The sequence below is a fragment of the Protopterus annectens genome, chromosome 8.part0 (assembly GCF_019279795.1).
Source record: "Protopterus annectens isolate FY-2018-M chromosome 8.part0, PAN1.0, whole genome shotgun sequence".
NCBI classification, from domain to species: domain Eukaryota; kingdom Metazoa; phylum Chordata; order Ceratodontiformes; family Protopteridae; genus Protopterus; species Protopterus annectens.
In genome coordinates this window covers 1,107,602,965-1,107,621,067 of record NC_056741.1, presented here as the reverse complement: position 1 = coordinate 1,107,621,067, position 18,103 = coordinate 1,107,602,965, and the positions used below count along the sequence as shown (strand labels likewise).

General features: G+C 43.1%; 1 protein-coding gene across 2 annotated transcripts in view; it reads right to left on the bottom strand.

Annotated features, from left to right (window-relative positions):
- CGN (cingulin) overlaps positions 1 to 18,103 on the bottom strand; it is a 1,354,172-nt gene that overhangs the window by 907,106 nt on the left and 428,963 nt on the right. For both annotated transcript variants that reach the window (XM_044080636.1, XM_044080637.1), the window contains exon 3: positions 13,228 to 13,328. In XM_044080636.1, coding sequence (XP_043936571.1) covers positions 13,228 to 13,328 — 101 coding nt within the window. The remainder of the gene's footprint in view (positions 1 to 13,227; positions 13,329 to 18,103) is intronic.

Genomic DNA, 18,103 nt, shown 5'->3' with positions numbered 1-18,103 from the left:
CAAGGATGGGGTGCCAGGTGCCCTCTTTCCTAGGTACCAGAAAAAGTCTGGAGTAGAAACCTTGGCCTTTCTGTTCTGTCGAACTACTGCCCTCATGGAGAGTAGGGAAAGGACTTGCTTTTGCGCCTCTGCCCTCTGGTTTGAGGTAGATCTGGGAACCCTTTTGGAGTTGGAAGGATGTGGAAAGAAAATATGTATCCCTGGGACACTATGTTGAGAACCCAGCAGTCGATGGTAATGGTGGCCCAGGTGTTTGCATGAAGGGATAGTTTTCCTCCTAGGGGTAAGTGGATGTAGACATAGGGAGGGGGTGGGGGAGGAGAATCATTGTGAGTTCTTACCATAAGGGGGTGGCTTAGAATTCCCTGGTTTTGAAGTGGAAGTAGTCCACTGCTTAGATCTCTGCATTCCCTGTGGCTGCTGTCTGTGGGGGTTGGTTCCCCGGGGTCTGGGCTGAACTGACCTGCTGGGAGCAGGAAAGGACCAGTACTTGGAGGGACAATGCCTGCTGAACCTGGGTGGTTAGATTTGTAAGAAATCCTTAACTTTCTGCACAGATTTAGCTTTTTCTTCCATCTTTTTTAAGATCTCTTCTGCCTTAGTGTCAAATAAGTTGTCTTTGTGCAAGGGGGTATCCAACAATTTAGATTTAACATGGTCTGGCAAGCACCGTTCCTTAAGCCACGCATGCCTTCTGAGAACCGAACCGGTGACTGCTGCCCTGCAAGAAGCTTCTAGGGCGTCAAAACCACAGTGCAAAGTGTGTTTAGTTACCTGACTTGCAGAATGCATTAACTCTTGTAAGCCCTTCGATTCTGCACAAGCAGGAAAGAAAGACATTTTTTGTTTGAGGAGTTCCAGGGTATGTTGCTGAACTTTTAGTATATGGAACTGACAATTTAGTGCTCTGATAGCAAGAGTAGCTGAGGTGTATACTTCTTTACCCCATCTGTCTAGTGCTCGGGAAACCCTATCTGAGGGGCTGGGATTCTTAGCAGAGGTTGCCTTAATTCCTTTAGGCCCTTGAGAAATTACCCCTGGGTCAGCAGTAGGATTTCTAAAAAGAAATTTGGGCGAGTCAGGGACTCTGTAATACCTGTTTTTTCTGGGTGCAAGAGGAAGGGTGTCAGGAGTCGAGCTGGATTCCAGGAAAACATCCTCCACAACCTCCAGGACTGGGGGGATGGCCAGGGGTCTGTGCTGTGGAAGATCTAAGAAATCCCAGAGTCTCTTTTTAGACTGAAGGTAGTCCTGACTTTCCCATTGGAAATGTTCCCTTAAGGTATGAAGGGTTTCCCCAAAGGAAAACTCTTTTGGGGGAGAGGCTGAAGGAATGGAATCCTCTGCATCAGAATCCTCATAAGCGGAGAGGGGTTGCATGTCTTCATACTCAGATGCATCAGAGTCATCGGACTCCTCTACAGTCAAAACTACAGGGGACAGATCTCTTTTTCTTTTGGAAGGGGTAGCTTGGCTTCCCCTGATCAGCATGATAAGTCTTCTGCCATTTTAAGCATGTGAGACTGGGGCAAGGAAGCAGGTGCCAGAGATTGGGTCGTCTGTTTCTTGGGTGGGGGTTGTAACCTGGACCTAAGAAACTCGGTAGTTTTCGAAAGAACGGTATTGTTAAAGTCGGTTTGTGTCGAGAATCGGTAGTGTGAAGGACTTTCTTGGAAGCCGGTGCCTTCTCAGCAGGTCCGGGCCCATCCAAGGTAGAAACAACCGCAGGATCCTTAGTCAAAGAAGAGTTTTGTGGCAGATCGGACTCCAAAAGGGTCTTAGTAGCTGCCTGCGAATCCACAGAAGTGGGTATCCGGGGCTGCGAAAGCCACTCACTGAGGACCAGAGAAAGTACAGTTTTGTACCTACCATAAATGTAGATGTTCGAGTGCTAATACAGCTGCAGTCATAACAGATGGGTTCTCCTGCCGTCGGTCGGCCGAATTCCAAAGTCTAGGTCCGGCGTCGGTTGTCGTCGCCTCTTCCCTGATGTCAGTGCGACAGGGGTATAAAAAAATCAGCCAACGCCATTTTCTTCAGTTTTTCTTGCCCCAGATGTCAGGTTCCCCCAGAAGGAAGGCAAAACATAAATTTATGTAGTAAAGCAAATGCAATATAATCAAAAAACAGTAGTTGCAAGCAAATACACCATAAAAGAATACCCCAATGAGGTTGTATGAGGAGGTGATAGCCATAAGGCCTGTCCCAAGTGGGGAAGAAGGGAGGGAAACCTGGACTGCAGCTGTATTAGCACTCAAACATCTACATTTATGGTAGGTACAAAACTGTACTATGTTCATTGTGCATACAGCTGCAGTCATAATAGATGGGTAGAATCCCAAAGCTAATAAAAGGGTGGTAGGCACTAAGTGGAACTAGGTGGAGCCAGGATGCCCTGCAGGACTGCAGTGGCAAAGCCCGCTCTAGTTTTGGAGTATAATGGTAGGTGATAGTGCTTGGAGAAAGTATGTACAGAACTCCAAGTGGCTGCTTCCAAAATATCTTTGGTAGGAACCCCCCTGAGGAAAGCAGCAGAGGTAGCTGTGGCCCTTGTGGAGTGAGATCTGATGCCTGTAGGTACAGTTTTACATGAAAAGAGTAACAAAAGCGTATGCAGTGGGCTATCCATTTTGAGATCGTCTGTTTGGAAATAGGCTTCCCTTGAGCACCTGTAGCATAGGACACAAAGAGTTGCTCTAATTTTCTGAAAGGCTTTGTTCTGTCCAAATAATAACGGAGCTGTCTGTGAATGCCCAAGGAATGTAGTAGCCTCTCCCCTTTGTTTTGTGGATTAGGGTAAAACGTAGGTAAGTGGACAGCCTGATTCAAGGCTACCCCGGATACTACCTTTGGCATAAATGAAGGATTGGTTCATAAGGAAACTCTGTCCTGATGGAAAATGATGAAAGGCTGCACAGCCATGAGGGCTTGTAGTTCCGAAACCCTGCATGCTGAGGTGATAGCTAGAAGGTAGGCTGTTTTCCATGACAAATATTGCAGATCTGTTGAAGCAGCTGGCTCAAAAGGAGGCAGGGTTAGTTTTTCCTAGAATGAAATTGAGGTCCCAAGCCGGTACTGGTTGCTTCCTTGGGGGTTTTATATTCTTAGCCCCTCTGAGGAGCTGTCTTAAGAGAGGGTGAGAGAATAAAGGAGGATTAGTGTTGTACTCTGCAGAAATGGCTGAGGCATGGATTTTGATGGAGGAGAATGAAAGTCCACTGCTTAGCAGCTCGGCTAGGTACTGTAGTATTTGAGGTAAATTCAGTATTCCAGGATTCTGACCCTTTTTCTGATTCCAGACACAAAACAGTTTCCATTTTGCGGAGTAGGCTTTTTTAGTAGAAGGCCTTCTGGCCTCCAAAATGACATCCTGCACCTCCTTGGAGAGTAGGGTCTGCTGTGAATTTAAGGAATCCTCCATGCGGCTAGATTGAGTGTTTTCAGCTGACTGTGAAGTGTTTTGAAGTTGTGCTGAGTCAGTAGAAGAGGCATTAGAGGCAGGATCCATGGTGGGGAATGCGTCAGGCTCCTCAGGAGTGGGTACCAGTGTTGTCTTGGCCAGTCTGGAGCAATGAGAATCATCTTTGGTCTGTCTGCTCTGGCTTTTAATAGAATTTTGGCCAGCAGTGGAAGAGGTGGAAAGGCATAAACCGTCATTGTTGTCCAACTGAAAGAGAGTGCGCCCACTTTCCAGGCCTGTGGATGAAAGGTCCTTGAGCAGAATGTTGTCAATTGGTAATTTCTGTGGGTGGCAAAGAGATCTATGTCTGGCCTTCCCCATGCTTGAATTATCATTGTAAAAACTTGAGGATGCAACTTCCATTCGTGTGGATCTGTCATATTTCTGCTCAGGTTGTCTGCCAGTGTGTTTTCCTTCCCTGGCAGGAATTGTGCTTGAAGTTGGATTTGCAATTCCAGAGCCGTGTTCCAAAGGGACATGGCTAGTCTGCACAGGGGATATGAATGTGTTCCTCCCTGTTTGTTTATGTACCACATCACTGTGATGTTGTCTGTTCTTATCAATAGCTGCCCTGGATGCAGTAGGTCTTTGAAAGCCATAATAGCATTTATTACTGCTAGCATTTCCTTTTGATTGATGTGTAGGTGCTTTTCTTTTTGTGACCATTTGCCCTGAATGCACCAATCTGTCATGTGCGCCCCCCCCAGGCGTAGTCCGAGGCGTCTGTTGTGATGACTTGATTTGCTTGAGGCTTGCAGAATGGGAGACCTATGTTTCTTTGGCATGCTTGAGCCCACCACAGAAATTCCTTTTGAAGACATGGAATCAGTGGTATGATTGTTTCCAAACTGTGGCTGTGTTGAGACCATAAGTTTTTTTAGGTACCATTGAAGTTTCTTCATATGCAGCTTTGCACATGGGATTAGCAGGATGCAAGATGCCATGAATCCCAGAGCCTATAGGATTTTCCTTGCAGTCAGCCTGGTGAAGGTTGCCAGTTTTCTGAAGTATTGAGTTAATTGCCCTTGTTTCTCTGGCGTGAGGTAGGCCATCTGGGTGTTTGTATCCAAGCTGGCACCCAGGAAAATTATTGTTTGAGAGGGTATTAGTCTTGACTTCTTTTTGTTGACTGTGTATCTCAGAGATTTCAACAACATTATTACAAACGCCAGGTGTTTCAGAAAAGTGCGTTTGCTGTCCGCTTGGATCAGGCAGTCGTCCAGATATGGGTATATTTGTATCCCTTGAAGTCTGCAGAAGGCAATTACTGATGCCAGGCATTTCGTGAACACTCTGGGCACAGTAGATAAGCCAAAGGGCAATGCAGAGAATTGATAATGGGATGAACCTGCAAGAAATCTGAGGTATCTTCTGCAATTTTGTCTGATTGGGACATGCAGGTATGCCTCCTTGAGGTCCAATGTCACCAGCCAAGACTCCTTGCCCAGCATGGGAAGAAGCTGCTGTAATGTGAGCATCTTGAACTTTGGTACGTGTAAATATGCGTTTAGGATGGATAGGTCCAAAATAGGTCTCCAATCTTTGCTCTTCCTTGGTACCAGGAATAGTCTGGAATAAAAACCTTGACCCTGTTCTTGTGCAGGTACCTCTTGAATAGTTTTCATGTCCATGAGATCTGAAATTTGTTTTTGTGCCTCTGCCCTTTGATTGTGTGGCAGGTTTGGCATGCCTCTCATTTTTGGAAGGGTGTGAAAGTGGAATCTGTAGCCTCTGTCTATAATGTCCAGGATCCATTTGTCTTTTGTGACAATATGCCAATTCTTCGAAAATAATGCCAGTTTGCCGCCTAAAGGTGCTGCCATTTGAGCCTTGCTTGGCATGCAAAGGGGAAAGTCATTGGGTCTGCTTTCTGAATGGCTGTGAACTATCCTCACCCCCTCTTGGTGTAGGTGTTTGCCATTGTCTGCCTCTAAATTATCCTTGAGATTGCCCTCTACCTCTCGGGCACCTGTATCTACCTCTTTGAGGTCTGTCTGTGGCTGGAAAGGACCAATTTTTTGAAGGCCAATTTCTACTGAAACGTGGCGGTTGTACCTGAAGGAAATCTTTCACTGTTTGCATTGATTTTGCCTTTTCCTCCATTTTCTTTAATACCTCCTCAGCTTTAACACCAAACAATACATCTTTTTGAAGAGGTGCATCTAGTAATTTAGCTTTGATATGATCTGGTAAGGTTTGCTCTTTGAGCCAAGCATGTCTACGTATGACTGATCCTGTAACAGCAGCTCTACAAGAGGCCTCTAAAGCATCAAACCCACATTGCAAGGTATGTTTACACACTTGCTCTGCACTATGCAACAAATCCTGCAACTCCTTCAAGTCTGGTTGTTCAGGTTGTGACATTTTGCTTTTCAACTGAGATAACAAAAACTGTTGATACTTTAACATATGGAACTGACAGTTTAATGCCCTCATGGTTAAAGTGGCCGAGGTGTATACCTTTTTCCCCCACCTTTCTAAAGCTCTGGATTTTTGGCAGTGGAGGCCTTAATTCCCTTGGGACCCTGTGAAATAGTTTCTGGGTCAGCCGCATGGCTTTTGTATAGGAATTGGTGTGAATCAGGCACCATGTAATACCAGTCAGGCTTGACTGGAGCTGGAGGTAAAGAATCTGGGTTAAGGCTGGCCTCTGAATACACATCATCTAATATGTCTAAGACAGGAAGTATAGCCAGAGGCCAGTGCTGAGGGAGCAAGAGGAAATCCCTGAGCCTTTTCTTGGAGTCTGAGTACTCCTGGCCTTCCCAGTGGAAGTGTTCCCTCAAGGTATGCAAGGTTTCCCCAAAACAGTAATCCTCGGGGGGGGGGGGGGGGGGAGACAGAGGGAATGGACTCCTCTGCATCAAAATCTTCGAAAGGGGAGTAAGAATGTTCCTGGTCCTCAGAATGCTCTGAAGTAATGGAGGCCTGGTCCGAGGAAAGGTATTCTTCCTCCACTCTGGGCCTTTTGTCCAGGGGGGGGTTGAGAACCCCTGATAAGAGTAATCAAATCCTCAGCCATTTTGAGCATCCGCTTTTTAGGCATGGGGCCTTGAGAGGGACCCTGAGGAGCTTGTCTTTTAGAATGCATGGCTGCTTTAGATTTAGTGTAAGCCTTAATGGAAAAAGAAGAATAAGGCCTGAAGACACCTTGAGAGGTGGCAGGCCTGTCTGAACTCTGAGTTTCCCCGCCAAAAGTGACTTCGGTATCTGTAGTCGGGGTGTGGCCCAAAGAGCCTGCGACCTCGGGCACAGAAGACACCGCTAATGAAGTGTCATCGGTAGTCAGGGGTTGCGTAGGCGCCTCGCTGAGAACCGGAGCACATGTAGTCGGCTTTAGCGTGGTGTCGGTAGAAGTTGTGGACCTCGAATGTCGGTCCTTATCTTTACGTCGTTTACTCAAAATTGGAGTCGGAGTATCCGGCGACATGTTGTAATTAAACTTTTTGCCAAAATAGTGTTGCGCGAACTCCGCCCGACGCTTAATAGTGCGTCTGTTGAATGTAGCACAAAAACGACAGGCCGAGACGTCGTGGTCTGGGCCTAAGCAAGGTATACAGAGGGAATGGAAATCCTTATGTGGTATTTGCTTCCCACATGAAATGCAATTATTAACTTTGTCTGACATCGGTCTGAGGCAAGAAAAGTTTCCCCAACGGGGTACTTAGCTTTCTAGAAGTCTTCAGTTGAAAAATATTCGTAATCTCAGGAGCTGGCCGAGCGGCACTTGCAAAATGCTTCTGCTTCGGGCACCGCGCGGCAAGAAAGACTGAAGAAAATGGCGTCGGCTGGTTCTTTTATACCCCTGTCGCACTGACGTCAGGGAAGAGGCGACAACAACCGACGCCGGACCTAGACTTTGGAATTCGGCCGACCGAGGACCCGCCTGATGGCAGGAGAACCCAGCTATTATGACTGCAGCTGTATGCACGATGAACATCTGACAACTAGCTTAACGGGGGCATCATCGGTAGGTTTGGACTTCTGCAGTCTGTCTCTGTCTTTATCTTTACGTTTTTTCAGAAGATCTGCTACCGGGTAGCTTACCAAAGCCATATCGGAATTTGGGGACTGTAAGCGAAAATACCTAGCTACAATAAGAGCCCAATGACGTATAGTTTGGGCATTGAACCAAGCACAGAAGTGGCAGTGGGGGACATCGTGGTCTGGGCCTAAGCAAGTGATGCAGTAAGAAGGAAAGTCTCGGTGTGGTATTTGTTTCCAAAAGTGAGACAAATGCTAATTTTTTCTGACATTGGCTAGTGCAAGAAAAAAGGATCCCCAACGAGGTACTTGGCTTCAGAAGACTTCTGCTTCAGTTCAGAAGACTAAATTCAGGTAGCGGCCGACTGGTACTCATGCGAACTGCTTCTGCTTCGGGCTCCATGGCAAGAAAGACTGATGTAATGGTGTTGGCTGCCTTACTTTATACTACTGATGACTTGACATCAGTCCTGAAGTGACAGCAACAGACGCAGAAATACTAAGACTCTGGTATTACCCTGGCAGGGATAACCCAAATGTGCTGACTGCAACAGTGAAACACGAAGACCATCAGGTAAACTCAGAGCCCTAGGATGAACGGACACAAACAGCTGATCTGACTTCCTGATAGCTTTAGTCTTGTCAAAGTAAAATCTAAGTTGCCTATGCACATGTAGTGCATGCAATTTTTTTCACCAGAGGACTGAGGAAAAGGGAAAAAAGGTATGTAGTTGGATAGACTGATTAAGAGACAAGTCATTCACCATCTTAGGCATGAAAGAAGGGTTAGTTCACAAGGAAATTCTGTCCTCGTGGAAAACCAAGAAAGGTGGAAATGTCAAAGTCTGTATCTCACAGACCCTCTTAGCAGACGTCAAGGCAACCAGGAGCACAGTTTTCCAAGTGCAAAACTTCAGAGAAGCAGAACTTGTGGGCTCAAAGGGGGGCAGAGTTAGCTTTTCTAAGACATAATTAAGGTCCCAAGGAGGAGTAACTGTTTTCCTTGGGGGCTTAATATGTAGGACACCTTTAAGAAAAAGTTTAACCTCCAGTATGGATGCTAAAGAGGTGATAATGGCAGACTAGCAGAAAGACCAGAGCAGTGGACTTTCACTGAGGAATATGATAAGCCACTTTTAAGTAGTTCACACAGGTAAGACAGTACTACTGGAATGTCCACAGAAAAAGGATCAAGACTTATTTTAAAACAACAGATAACACATCTTCTCCATTTGGAAATATAAGGCTTTCTTGTATTAGGTTTCCTGGCCTCCTGCAAAACCCCAAGCAGATCCTAAGAGTAAAGGTGCTTGAAAGGGATCAGAAGTTGATCACCCACAAGGTCAGTTGTAAAGCTGACAGATGTAGATGAAGCAGGAACCCTTTGTCTTGTGTAAGCAGATCCAACTGGTGAGGTAACTTGTGGCGATGGCCCTTGGCTAGCTGCAGAAGAGGGAACCAATGCTGTCTTGGCCAAAAGGGAGTCACCAAGAAGACTTTGAGTTTGTCCTGCTGAATCTTCAGCAAGACTTTCTCGATGAGAAGGAAGGGGAGGAATGCATAAAGAAACATCGCCTTCCATGAGACAAACAGGGTGTCCACCTTCCAAGCCCAAGGATGTGGAAGCTTGGCACAAAAGACAGGAAATTGTCTGTTTTAAGGGGACGCAAATAGGTCCCAATGAGGAGTACACCACCGATGAACCACGTCCAGGAACACATCCAGGTGAAGCATCCATTCACTGGAGTGTGTCATGGGCTTGCTTTATGCTTCTGTCACAGAGTTTTAAGTAAAGGGTAGGTAAACAGCATTAAGACTGACCTTGTGCTGAATGGCTAATTCCCTTGCCTTGACAACTAGCCTGCTTAGAAGGTAAGATTTGGTACCCCTCTGCTTGTTTATGTACCAGAGGACAGTGGTGTTGTCTGTAAAGATCTTCAGAGGACCTGGTAGGAAAAGAGGAAGAAAAGTTTGCAAAGCTAGAAGCTGAGCCCTCATTTCTCTGATGTTACTATGCATCCACTTCTGAGATGGAAACCAGAGACTCTGAACCTTCCTGGAAGCAAAGGTCGCACGCGCAGCCCATGTCTGAAGACTCTGTGAAAACCTGCTGAGAAGGCTGATGCAAAAGAAAAAGGAGGCCTGGATTCAGACAGAGCTGCTGAATCCACAAGAGGAGCTCTGTTTTCAGGCTGGGAAGAGGAAGAATCATAACATCTAGTGGATGAGCATGCTGGGACCAGGTAGACTTTAGAAAGCACTGAAATTTTCTCATATGCAGTTTTGCAAAGGGTAACATGGAAATCGTGGATGCCATAAATCCTAGAAGTCTTAGGAAATCTCTGGCTGAGATGGAAGGGAGAGTCAGAAGGGTCTCTATGAAACAAATGAGAGACTGAGGCTTGTCTGTTGGTAGAAACACCATCAAGTCTGTTGTGATCCTGAAATGGAGTCAAACTGGATTTTTTGAAATTTATTGTGAAACCCAAGCTCTGAAGGAAATGAATGGCCTTCCATAGATTTTGAGACAGGTGATCTGTGTTGTCCGCTAGGAAGAAAAGGTCGTCCAGGTAAGGAAAAACCTGAACACCCTGGACCTTCAAGAAGGCAATGGGCAGGGGCTAGGAACTTTGTGAATACCCTTGTGGCAGTGGAAAGACCAAATGGCAATACAGAAAATTGATAGTGTGAAGAATCCACTGAGAAATGTAAAAATTTCCTGTATTGAGGATGGACGGAAATGCACAGATAAGCATCTGAGATTCAAGGAAGCCATGAAATATAGAGGTGAAATGAGGAGAAAGAGTGTCTGTAGGGACAGCATCTAGAAAGAAAGAACTTGCAGGAAATCTTTAAAGTGGGAGAGATCTAGAATTGGTTTCCAAGGGTCATCTTTTCTTGGGACAAGGAACATTCTTGAGTAGAACCTCTGCCTCTCTCATCCAAAGGTACAGTTTGAATGGTGCCTTGAGACATCAGTTGAGAAAGGAGTTCTGGAAACTGTTGCAACTGACTGGAGGGGGGCTGTGGAATTCCATGAAAGGAGGGAGATTCTTCGAAATCATAAAATAGCCTTTTAGTATAATGTATCGGACCCAGGTGACCTAGGTGATCCTTGTCCAGGCTAGACCAGAAAGAGGTGTACGACTTGGAAGGAAAAGTGGGTAGTCACAGAGAACTGGTTCTGGCCTGAAAGGACTACTGAAAAAAGGGGACTGAAGAAGATGGTTTTGACTGAGGTAGTCTTCTAGCAGACCTCTTAGACCTAGGAACAGAAGATGTGAAAGAAGGCTGAGGAAGAGAAGAAGTAGGCTTCGAGGCCTTAATCAAACCCTGGGAAAAGGCATCAAAATACGACTGAGGAGAAGAAGGGATGTTGGGATGTTTTGTCTTTTGTTTGTCCCCTCTCACAAAAAGACATGCAAAGAAGAAAGAAAAGGAACCCAACACAGGCCTAACAGCAGACATAGTTAAAGAAGAATCCCTAGTCGCAGCAGCAGAGACGTCACCGGAGTCCTCCAACACAACAAGACGTGGTTCCCCCCATGTCACCCGAAATAGGCATCTGCACAGCCTCAGACATACTGGGATCCACTCCCTTGGCAGCTTCCGCACAGGTACCTGCCAAAGAAATTGATCCAACCTCTGACCATACCCACCAGGTCTTCACTAACCTCCAGGGATACATCCAAGGTAGGGGAAGAGAATTCATGGTTCTGCTTACCCACCTTCCTCTTCAAACTCATCTTGGCGAAGGACCCCAGGAACACTCCATAACATCTTTAGCCAGATATTTAAGCCACTGATTCTCCAGATACTGATTAAGAGCTGAAAGCCAACTACGCAAAGTCTTAAGACACAAAGGCCTGACAGACGGAACAGGATTGGTAGTCGTGATTAGGCCCTAAAACAGAAAAGATAGAGGTCGTGGATATCTTTATGTGGAATCTGGCTTCCACACCTACACTTGCCAATCCTGGATGACATGAACAAAAACAGATGGCAGTATCAAGAAAATAAATTCCCAACAGGGCACTTATCTGAAGCTGGTAGCAACACACAAATGAAATTTGACTGCAGACCATATGTAGGAATCAACCTTCTGAACTGTGGCAGGAAAGTTCTGAGGACGGTACATGCGGATGTTCTTATATGGCTGATGTTGTCAAAGCAGACGTGCGATGTCTCACGTACTGGCAGTGGCTAAAAGCTTTTGTATACTGGCCGGACGTTGGGTCATAGGGTGGAATACAACCCATATGTAAAGAAGACTGCAGCACTGAATAGGGCAGTTTTGTTTCCAGTTTTTTTGGGAGTACAGAAGCATTTTGAGTAGAAATGCAAACTAGTATGGGTAAGGCATATTATAAAATATGAATCAGTATATTAAGGGCACATTTCAAATTGCTGCTGAATTACTTGAACTGCACTTTATAATACTGCAGAGACTTGCCTTGTCCTACTGGCCCACTCATTACTCCTGTATCTTTTGGTTTCTGCATCTTTCTACCTATACTGGTGAAACCTTTGCTGGCAATTCTACCTTTGCAGATATTTTGTTTGCTTGTCTTTACGGATTACTCACAAATGGGTAAGTGGTCTTTCTCCGGAATCTTGACCCAAGACACTTACTATGGCCCTTTGGTGCAAAAGGACTTTACAGGTGGAGTTACAGAACTGCAGACTCCCATCATACCATCACGCTAACTGTACTTTGCATAGAGATTCTATCACTAGGATTTTAACTACAGAAGGACTTCTGCATCATAAGCTTACTTACACTTCACTGCCTCTTTTCTCTGACCGCTTGGACTTCAGCAATGCAGCAAAGTGAGTGGTGAATGCGTTCCCTATGTGAGCACACATGTGCAGTCTTTGTACTTTCATGTACAATCAATATGACAACATCCTCATTACGATAGCACAACCCACTGAGTTTCAAAATGCTAGAGAAAAAACACTGTAAGCAGATGGAATACAAATTTCACACACATGAGTGATAATGCACAAGGTAGCTAATTAACAGACAGGTCTCAATGCTCAGTCAGGTATTGCTTGGGTTTGTTTACCAGGGTAGTACACTGATCAAAATGAATCAATTTCAGGCACATCCTAGCTGAATACTATCACAATGGGACAGACTGATGGCAGCAACAATACAAAAAAGACAATGCATTTCCGAAGACTAGTACAAACATGCAGTTACAAAGAAGGCCTGCCAGTATGGTAATATGCAGAGAAGATTTGGAGAAGGAAGTGAAGGAAACAGCTAACAGTAATGTTACAGGGTAGGTGGTGTGGCCCATCAGAAGGCGGGTACTTCCGGGACACAGCCAAAATGTTATCAATGAATATCGCAAGACTCACCATCGCATATTTTCTATACCTCCACACAATACTTTACAGCATAAGCCAAAACACACAGATTTCACTTGCTCCACTAAATGTTTTAAGTGGAGAAACACACAGTAGCCTATGGGGCCTCATCACTGCATATGCAAGTACACCTGACACGTAGAGTTACCTTGTTGTAATGCTGGAGTACAATCCAAAATAATAACTCTCTTGGCATATAAGCCTAATGTATTCTGTTAGTTTCCAGATGCAAAAAAAAAAAAAAGGTCCAACACAAACTATTCAAAAATCTCCTTACAGAACCAGGCAGCATTTTACTTTTCTTAATCAAACTGAAACATTTATGTGATCTTGTTTGCTTTCAAATGCAAAACATCTTGCTTAAAAATGGGACATACAATGAAATCTGCAACAGTAAAATTACAAACCCTTCACTGAGAATACGATAGATGACCCCTTTTGTATAGTCATCTCCATCAGCTTGGGGCAGTTCTTGTTGATCTTTTATGAGGTCAGGCGTTGATTTAAACTGCAAAAATTAAAGCACATTTGCAATCAGAGCTCTAAGACAGTACAGCAAAATAGAACATCTTAACACTATAACTACAGAAAAATACAGTTTAAAATTTGTTTTGGAAATAATGAATACTACCGAGTGAAACACACAAGCACAATATTACTTTCCAACTGTCTGCACAAAGAAAGTACTTATACAATATGCAACAATGTATGTATAGCAGAGAGAGGACTGGATACGAATTCAACATCTTAAATACAAAGTCTTTGAATAAGACACCTGATGTAAAGCAGGTTCAGTTCTTGTTTTACACATTACTGACCACCACTATGCAACACAGAGGGGAAACAATGATCCCACACTACCTGTCCTCTTTCCATTGCAAACAGTGAGGTAGACAATAATACAAGTTCACTTAACCATGACAATTTTAAGTTAAAATATATGAAAAATGTCAAACTTTAGTAGTTTCTGGCAACATTTTTACCAGTAGGTCTGTGGACTAAACTTGGTTTTATGTGCCTTTAACTGCTTCTTTAAGGTACATCCTACATAAAGTCTAAAAAGACATAATTACTGACAGAGGAATCTGTTAAGAAGGGCAATGTGTTCCAAATAGATCCAAGGCAAATTATGACCTCCACAAACAATGAACATAAGTACAACAAATATAGTATAGATGTGGCTATGTTCTGACCTGCTGACTGTCTTTACTACGACATATCACATGCCCTACTAATAAACGCTTCAAGGATTCTATCAGCCTAACATACAAATTATGTATATACACAGCTGTACATATTTATTTTACTTGACCAGCTAGGTGGTATGGACTAAATGGGCTGCTTCTTGTCAGCAATGACCTAGTTACAACATAAAGGCATATTAAGCAATACAAGCAAATAAAAAGAACCCACAATTATGTAAGTATTTACAAAACAATAACTACAAAGTAGGCAGCAAAAAGCAATGCAGTCTGATTACACACATATAGCAGATCACTGTACAAACTATGCAATCAGACGTCTATTCAGAGACTTAAAATTCCATGGCTACAGAATGGAAACAGAAAGCATCTCACATTTTGCTATAAAGGTCAGTTATCACACCCATACCTGATCATCTACAGTAATCTGGAGCCCTTTTTCATTGTGCAAAATGTTAAGATGTGGAGGTAATACTTTGCTGAACAATCAACCCCATCAGTACTTTCGAGTTAGACCTACATACATTTCTGTATTAAGATCGACCATGAGGGGTCTTTTCTGCTGCTCAGATAAGACACCTTTCTGAAAGACATAATTTTCCGTAAGCTCTCTCACTGCTCTCCTAGAATAGTATTTTCTTTGATGTTAAATAATAACTTTCACGAAGCATGACATATTTCTGCAACAAGTCTGCACAAGAACATTTTGCCAGGTCTAAAGTAGTGCTGGCTCAAGTCAGTTAAGGTTGTAAATTTTATGATTGGGTATTCCAGGTTTCATGACCTTTTGTACCCATTTCACTCTTCTGCTTCATTTACACAGGAACAAAGAGAGCTCCACAATTTATCATGACCAGCTTAAAGTAATACAGAAAACACATTCATGTAAAATGACAAAAAAATAACCATGGCAACAAGATGCCACAGATGACAGGTGACAATTCACCTACTGATGAAGATATGTTTCACGTTTCAGGAGTGCAAGCAATGCAGGTTGCAATATTTGGAGGAAACTCTGAAAGTACTTTTCTCCTAAAACAGGACATTTCCAATTCCCATCACTTTTGCAACATAAAACTACCCAAATCTGGGCCATCTTGTGAAATGAGGGAAGTGGTAACTTAGAATAACAAGGCAACAGGTAAATTGCAAGGGTCAGCTTAACTTCCTTGTGGATTTAGTAGGTTAGCTGCCAGTTTGACCTTAAGTACCCCAACTGGAGAAGAGTTGCCATAGGAGGGCATACTTAAAAGTAAGAGAATCTGGAGGATACAAAGACTATGCTGAAGAGGAAGTCTGTTAACCTTTGAGGAGAATGTGAGCTCATCCCTATAGCAGAAGGTTGCAGCCAACTGGGTTTCCTTGATGAAGTTTACTAAATTAGACATGACCTCCCTTTGACAAAACCATACTCTTGTGGGTCAAGAGCAATATGAGTTTTTACACTACAGCTACTAAAATCAGATATAATATGCTCCACGGCTTTGTGAATCAAGCTTGTTATGCTGAGGAGTCTATAGTTCCTGAGGTCTGAGGTATAGTCTCGTTTACAGAATGACATTAACAGTAACTTTTCATTGCTCAAGAACATATGCTGTGAATATGAATAGTTTTATGAGGGGTTCTTGAGTGCTGTTAATATTGTCGAGGCCTGTAGAGGTGGTATTTTTAGCTTTAGAGAATGCAGGTAAGACATTTTCCATTAATGTATCCTAACTTGTATGGTTGCAGAGAGTTTCCATCTCTCCACATAAGCTAAAGTGGGATTTTCTTCAGTTGCCATGGTGAAATTATAGTTTTTTTTTTTAGACGAATATTAATAACTGTGAGGCTGCTATTCTCACTGAGAGGCAAGGCTTAAAAATCTGAAAAATATCAGTGTTTTTTTTCCTGAGGTAGACTTAAACAATGCAGGGTTAAGTGAACCTGCAATCTGGCTTACAGATAAACTGGAGAAAACAATGTAATACTAAAATGATTAGCTATGCCATCGAGGGATTAATGACCCAACTTTTATCTTAGCAGATCTCAACAGAAATAAAGTAACCCTGATAAAAAAGAGATGATCTGAAAACTGTTGGAGGAACAAAACAACTTGAGTTTTATCAAAATTCTCAGTCAAACACATATATAAAATGTGGAGGGCTACAAACTAAAATGGAAAGATATGATGATGAGACAAGGAGGGAATGCTAGCGATAGTTTTACCGGAAATGGGTGTGGGATTGAATAAAATATGCTGGTAGAATACTATGCATATAAAATGTCAGAAACTACTTTGAAAAGTAAGATACTAAGGATATTGATAAGGGTTTTTTGCTGCTAGGGTTTCCAAATAAATGGAGGTAGGTAGGAAAGAAACAGAAATTACTAGAGGAAGTTAGCCAAAGAACCAAGGTACAGGGAACAAATAACCCATGGGAGAAACAGCAGAAAACAAAATAATTGTTTGGATTACATGCCAGAAGCAGGTTTCCACATCTGATGATATCATCAGAATTTATGACACAGAGAGAGAGATCCATGAGTGACAGGCAAGTAGTCACCCTTGGTGGAACATATGTGAAACATTGAATGGAGAGGGCTATAAAAAAGTATGGAGTACAGAATTACACAAGTATAAAAAAACAGGAGGAACACGGGCAGGACTGGGAGAAAAGGTTGAGTGGGCAAATTACAGAAGGACCAATGGGAGGTGTACAAAGCTTTGAAATATGGAACTAAATCAAAAAGGTTTAGGATATTTGTACAGATATGCCTGCACAGATATTTTTATACCCCAAGCAGACTTCAGAGGATCTTCTCTCATTTTCAGAATAACTGCTGGAGGTGTGTGGGGATCGACAAGGGGAAGCTGTCAGCATTTTTAGGAGTATGCAGAGATGACTGAATTTAAAGATACACTTTACAGTTCCCTTAGGCGGATACTGGGTGAACAAGTGAAAGTTACTAAAAAGATGCAGCTGCTAACCTGAAGTAAAGGAACTAGAATGTCAGGATTTAAGGCCTTATTAACTTTAGTTATGTTGGCAGCCATCCAAAAAACAATAAAGGAAAAGTGGAGAACAATGGTTAAATTAATCTTGAAAGATATGCTAGGCATTATTTTATTTTATTTTTATTTTACGTTTGTTGACCGGGATAGTCCGACTGGATACATGTCCATTTTTAGCGGAGTCCCGGGGAGAAAAGCTCCAACAGGGTTAAAATTATTACTACATCCACCAGAATGGGAAACTCTAAACAAAAAGAAAGCATTCTTGATTGGATCCTTATAAACAGTCACCCTCAAACATATATGTCCGGAACCCTGCCTAATGAAATTAGTGATCACCTTATTACATATATTATTAAAAATAAACCAGACCACTCCACTGTCCCAGTCTATAGATCTGTAAGAAACAAAAAAAACTTTGACCTCACAAAATTTAAAAATGAGCTGCAATCCTGTAACTGGACACCACTCAAATATCTTCCCCTAGATGAAGCAGTAGAATACTTCAATACCACTTTCCTATCCATATTAGATACCCACGCCCCCAAAAGACTCATCAAAACTAAAACAAAGATTGCCCCTTGGCTCTCAACTGAATCCAAACTTAAAATAAAACTCAGAAATAAAGCTTGGAATACCTGGCGTACAACCAAAACAATCCTAGACCGTACGAAATTCCAACAACTAAGAAATGTAACGAAAAAAGCCATAGTAACTGACAAAAAAAAACTTTTATTGTCTGTTACAGAATAAGCACCAAAATAACCCTCAGAAATTCTGGGCAGGCTTGAATAACCTTCTCCACCCAGGTAAATCGTCTACTCCAACTCCTGAAACAGCAATGGATAAAGACCCCAAAGAAATAGCCAATACCTTTAATACGTTCTTTACAAACATCATCAAAACCTTAGCCAACCAACTATCCTCCAATAACCCACCGGTCATGGATAAGTTACCACAACCTTTAAATACCTTCTTCCTAAAAAGTGTCCCTACATCTTCAATAAGAGCCCTATTACAGAAACTTAAGCCATCTACCCCCTCTGCAGACCTACTTCCAGCAGAATACCTTCAAAAAGCTGCAGA